General features: G+C 40.7%; 1 protein-coding gene across 1 annotated transcript; it reads right to left on the bottom strand.

Annotated features, from left to right (window-relative positions):
* Positions 1-424: 424 nt before the first annotated feature.
* On the bottom strand, positions 425-5,549 carry DXPS3 (1-deoxy-D-xylulose 5-phosphate synthase 3). Its single transcript, XM_023681926.2, has 10 exons — positions 5,086-5,549; positions 4,674-4,793; positions 4,430-4,594; positions 4,098-4,248; positions 3,644-3,912; positions 3,230-3,503; positions 1,799-2,091; positions 1,405-1,683; positions 952-1,236; positions 425-803 (listed from the first exon to the last, which is right to left on the bottom strand). Exons 1-10 carry the CDS (start codon positions 5,251-5,253, stop codon positions 654-656), a joined length of 2,154 nt encoding a protein of 717 aa, XP_023537694.1. The 5' UTR covers positions 5,254-5,549; the 3' UTR covers positions 425-653.
* Between the last annotated feature and the right edge of the window lie 358 nt (positions 5,550-5,907).

Below are 5,907 nucleotides of genomic sequence, written 5' to 3'. Positions count from 1 at the left end.
TATTTCATAACTAATATATTATCTGAATATTATATATTCAATACCATTTTTATTTGGATCTTAATTGAAACAAATTAAAAAAAAAAAAAAAAACTTGATGTAAGGACGAAATTCCGAACATTAACTAAACTTTTTAACTTTTTCGACCTATACGAGAATCTATTTTCAAAAGCTAGTAAGAACAAATTCACAATGGTTAAGATTTTTTTACAATCCATATTAACGCTTTTAAAACTACTTCCAAATGTACCCTGATCTCTAAGAAATCAATAAATCGAATCAAATTCTTTTTATAAGGTCGTGGAGAAAAAATATAATCTTTTTTTAATTCAACGAGGTGGGGTTAGAAAGATTCGAACCTTTGACCTTTTGGTCGATGACATATGTGTTAACTAGTTGAATGATGCAAGAAAAGGAGCGGGAATGGGATAAAGAATGGTAGAGCTTTCTTTTCCTGTGGGAAGAGATAAGAGTTGTAAGAACTGTGTACAAAAAGGGGGAAGCAAAACCATTAAAAATGGCACATACACAAGCTGAAGAAGAATGTACAACAAATTGAGACAAAAAATGGATACTGATGTTTTACATCTCCCTTAGGTGAATCTCAAGTGTTGGAATACTTCACCTGCAGCAGAAACTACGAGATACAAGATCTAACACATCATTAGTAGCGCTTCACGGGGGCGACCGAGCAGGCTTAACGCCGTTGCAGCTATGTGATTTCCTGTTAACCCAGCTAGGGAGAGCTGTTCTTGTGGTGATGCCTGCTCTATGTAACTATCTGGTAGAACTATCGGTCGCCACTGCAGATGATCGAGGTACAAGTGTTATATGTCTAAGCCAGAACTAATCGTGTGAGATCGAAGAACCAACCGTTCCCTCTTAGGTTCGGTTGATCGAGTTCAATTACGTGCTTAAAGCAAATACAAGTCTATGCCTTTAAAAACGCACCTTGGTTCTTCCATCCAGTCGTCCATCAAGAGTGAGGAATTGTGCAACATGAGATCCAAAGCCTCCAATCGAACCTTCCTCGACGGTGATTAGAAATGCATGGTTATCACAAAGTTGCCGAAGAAGCGCTATGTCGAGTGGCTTGCAGAACCTCGCATCAGCCACTGTAACCTCGACACCGAACTTTGAGAGAAGGGCTCGCGCGTTAAGGCAGTTCTGAACCATTGCTCCATACCCAAGCAAAGCAACATCCTTACCCTCAGCAAGAATCCTCCCTTTTCCAATCTGCGTTGAGTTACAGTGTCAAATGGAGAAAAGGAGTTCTTTCATTTTATTTTCTCAGGTTGCATGGAACTCGAGATTTCAGAAACGTACGCTATCCGCTATTTTGATATTTATACATTTTAAAACACAATAAAACTAATTAGATGAAAAAGAGAGCAAAGTGTTTACTTCAATGGGAACCCCTTCAAGGACAAGGTTGTCAGCCGTGACGATGGAGCCTCTTGGATAGCGAAAGCAAACAGGTTGATCGTCGATGTGCGCTGCCGTGGCCACCATGTTCACTAGCTCATTCTCATCTGATGGTGCCATGACAATCATGTTTGGCAAGCATGACATAAATGTTATATCGAACGCACCACATTGCATAGGACCATCGGATCCTACCAATCCAGCACTGGTAATTACAAAACGCACGGGAATTCTCTGCCGATCAACATCGTGTACCACCTAGAAGACCATATCAACTTGCTATTGTTAGATGCCTGAACACTGTGGTAAGTGCACGATTAATTGCAGGAAGGGGCTTACGATACGAGCAAGAAGAAAGTGAGCGTGTAGAGACCTGATCGTATGCCCTCTGTAAGAAAGCCGAAGGAATTACACAAAAGGGCTTCAACCCACCACATGACAAACCAGCAGAAAATGTAACAGCATGTTGCTCAGCCATGCCCACATCAAAGAATTTATCAGGAAATCTTTCCCGGAATAGTTGAATTGAAGGCTCCATCTGCATCCCAGCATGAACTGTCACGATGTTTTTGTCCTTCTCCGCCTCCATGATTAGTGCCTCCACAAAGACATCACTGTATGTTTGAGAACCAATTCCGTACATCAATGGGTCTATGTTATATAAACCTGGAGTTACAAGGAGAAACCAGAATGAGTTAAACAGAATAGAACTTGCTTTCTTATTTCACGAAAATAGAAACAATAATGTGAAATCCCACATCAATTGAGGAGGAGAACAAAACATACTTTATAAGGGTGTGGAAACCTCTCCCTAGCAGACGCGTGATAAAGTTTGAGGGAAAGCCCAAAGAGGACAATATCTGTTAGCGGTGGGTTTGGGCTGTTACAAATGGAATAAGAGCCAGACACCGGGCAATGTGTCAACACGGAGGCTGAGCCCCAAAAGGGGGTGGACACGAGACAGTGTGCTAGCAAGGGCGTTGTGCCCCGAAAGGGGGTGGATTGGGGGGTCCCACATCGATTGGAGAAGGGAACAAGTCCCAGCGAGGATGCTAGGCCCCGAAAGGGGGTTGGATTGTGAGATCCCACATCGATTGGGGAGGAGAACGAAACACTTTTTTTATAAGGGTGTGGAAACTTCTCCCTAACACACGCGTTTTAAAAACCTTGAGGGAAATCCCAAAGCGGACAATATCTGCTAACGGTGGGTTTGAGCTCTTATAAATGGTATCAAAGCCAGACATCGGGCGATGTGTCAGCGAGGAGGCTGAGCCCCAAAAGGGGGTGGACACGAGGCGGTGTGCTAGCAAGGACGCTGTTCCTCGAAAGGGGGTGGATTGGAGGGTCCCACATCGATTGGAGAAAGGAACGAGTCCCAGTGAAGATGCTGGGCCCCGAAGGGAGGTGAATTATGAGATCCCACATCGGTTGGGGAAGAGAACGAAACATTCTTTATAAGGGCGTGGAAACCTCTCTCTAGCAGGCGCGTTTTAGAAACTAAGAGGGAAAACCTAAAAGGGAAAGCCCAAAGAGGACAATATCTACTAGCAGTGGGCTTAAGCTATTACAGTTTGGGAAACTTCTTTTATCAAAATGAGCTAGAGGTCCGTGCATATAAACCAGTGATGGAATATGACACGGTAGATTTGAAATTCTACATCAATTAGTATGAACATTTCTTAAGGCTCTTCAAGAAAAGCTCTGAAAAAAGAAGCTTACATGCTAGAAGTTTAGGATGAAAGTAGAATAAAAATTCAGTCGCCAATACATGCTAGAGGAAAAGGTTGAGTTTGGGAAAGGATACCTTCCAGATGGTTTTCTGCACTCCTCTGATGACCTACTGCATAATTTTCTTCAGTTATGACATGAACCAAAACTGGACCCATCGAATCGAGCGATGCAACTTCTTGTAAAACACAAATGAGATCCTCCAAATTGTGGCCATCCACAGGGCCAATATAATAGAGTCCAAGTTCTTCGAAAAGGGTTGATCCCGAGGGACCCATCATACCCCGAGCATATTGGTCAACCTTGGCAGCCAATTCATGCATTCCTTTACCAATTCTTTTAGTTACACCCTAATCACAGAAAAAAGTATGAAGCTAAGCACTTTTCAGATTAAGAACAAAAAAAACAATAACCAACGTCTCATCGAACATTACGACGAAGAACATCTTCCAAGTGTCAGGTCACTTAAAAGGAAAAAGCACCAAAATACCTTAGCAGCTTCACGAAACTTGCGAAAGGATTTGCTGGACTGCAGCCTGCTGAGGGTGCTAGACAAGGCACTGACAGATGTCTTAGAGCCCTCATCAAGTTTTGGGTGTAAAGAATGGCGACTGTCATTTAAGATCACTATCATATTCGAGTCCAAATATCCCACATTACTCATTGCTTCATATATTTGCCCCGCCATAGTTGACCCGTTGTTAATTACTGTCACTATTCTTTCACGCTTACCTTTTATATCCCGCGCTACTGCCATGCCTACGATTAGATGATATCATATTAATTTTGTTTCACAATTTCCGAGTACGATTCTAAGGATAGAAGACAATATTGCTAAGGGAGGAAACAAAATGAGTCGTTTTCAAATGGTGAAGGCAGGACGTGAACAGGGTTATGTAATGAGCTATATAAAAAGGATACAAAAGGTTGGCAATCAACTGTACCAAGTCCAGCAGATACACTGTTGCAGCCATGTGCAGCACCAAATGGATCAAATTCACTTTCAGACCGAGATGTTGACCCAGAAAGACCATTCTTTTTACGCAATGTACTCATGAGAGGTCGTCTACCGGTAAGAATCTTGTGTGCATAGGCCTGCCAAGAGACAAAATAAATCAGTAATTTCTATTCATTTTTTAGACACATTCTCTCATGATTGCATGCCCCGAAGTCGCATATCGGTATGCATTGGCATAATCGTGTCGATACCTACTTCGTGACAATTTCAGCTCCAGAAGAAAGTTAATAATATCATTCGTAAGAAAAATAGTTCTACCTCTTCTCCTGCATCCCACAGTATCTTGTCCACTGGAGCATGGAAGACATGGTGTAAGGCAACAGTCAGCTCCACCACTGCCAAACTGGCCTTGTAAGATTTCCGTATGTTAGAAAGATAGGAAGACAACTCCGAACGAATTTCGTCAGCTAATTGTTTCAATTCCTGCCACAATTGGTGAATTTAGAAGCCATATTATCCTTAGCATCCACAAGGAGATATATGTGTAAAACCATAAACTAACCTTAGGAGACAAGTTTTTCAAATGGATAGGATTCTCAATCACATCAAGTAAGGGCGTTGGATCTTTATCCCAGAAGATGTTATCAATGTCCGGTAAACAACGTATCTTATGAACTGGTGACTGCATCAAGAAGATTATGTTCCAATCAAATTATAGAATGGGATGATCATAGGCCAGAATCTTGATCAACCAATATGCGAATTCAGCAAAATGGATTCGGATATTCAAAACATTATTTACAGTTTCGTAAGGATTTTCTATCTGTATTTTACTTCTAATTACAGTTTTGGAAGGATTTTCTATCATCCTAACGCTGAAAATTAATGATTATCACTTCATCCGCACAGAAATCAAACGATTGTGTATAAATTTCATATCAGAGAAAGAAAAATAAGATAAAATGCTTCGATACCTCGGTAGAAACACCAAAAACAGAGCCCAAGAGCGGATTGATTCTCGAAAATTCAGCGTGTAGAGGAAAACTAGAGCGCGAGAATTCCAATTTATGAGGCAAGACGGCAGAATTTCCATTTAAATGGACAGCGATTCCGAATGGGTACCCAGTCGAAGCAGTACCCATCAATTAAACAGCAGGCAAACTCAAGAGGATCGTAAAATATGTTCCTCCAAGTCGAAGAAACCAAACAAAAGCTCAAGAATCAAGCGGGAACAACAAAAAACCAAGAAGATCAAAGAATTCCCCAATTGGCTCAGAAGCATAAGCAGAAGCAGAGGATTCAAACCTAGAAATGGTTGAGAGTTGAAATCATGAAGCAATTAGCGATGGATGAGCAAAGGAAGGAAGAAACGGAAGCATATCTACCAATTGCTATAGGAGTATTGACATAAGTGGAATTGGATGTGACTTTAATGGAAGAATTATAGAATAACTCAGTGGTGTAGAATGGTTTCTTTGTGCTCTCGGCCATGACAGGACTGCAGCTCAAAAGGCCCAAACTATTGTCATGGACTGTCCACGGCCTTTTCTGCAATATCCACAACTTTCTCCACAATTTTAAATATAAACTTAAAAAAATTGCATGTTTCTAGTAACTATTAAGATTAAAATTTTAATGTAAAATTGCATGACCGTGATTATATTCTTCGACGTCGTGTATATATATAGATTATATTCTCCGCTCTCGACCCTATGTTGTCTTCAATTTTCAAAATTACGTAAAATATTATATTATTTTTTTTTTTTTTTTATAAAATGTTATTGAATTCGTTAGGA

Source organism: Cucurbita pepo, chromosome 7 (assembly GCF_057944985.1).
Source record: "Cucurbita pepo subsp. pepo isolate OVF chromosome 7, ASM5794498v1, whole genome shotgun sequence".
In the NCBI taxonomy this organism is placed as follows: domain Eukaryota; kingdom Viridiplantae; phylum Streptophyta; class Magnoliopsida; order Cucurbitales; family Cucurbitaceae; genus Cucurbita; species Cucurbita pepo.
This window is presented reverse-complemented; position numbering and strand designations above follow the sequence as displayed.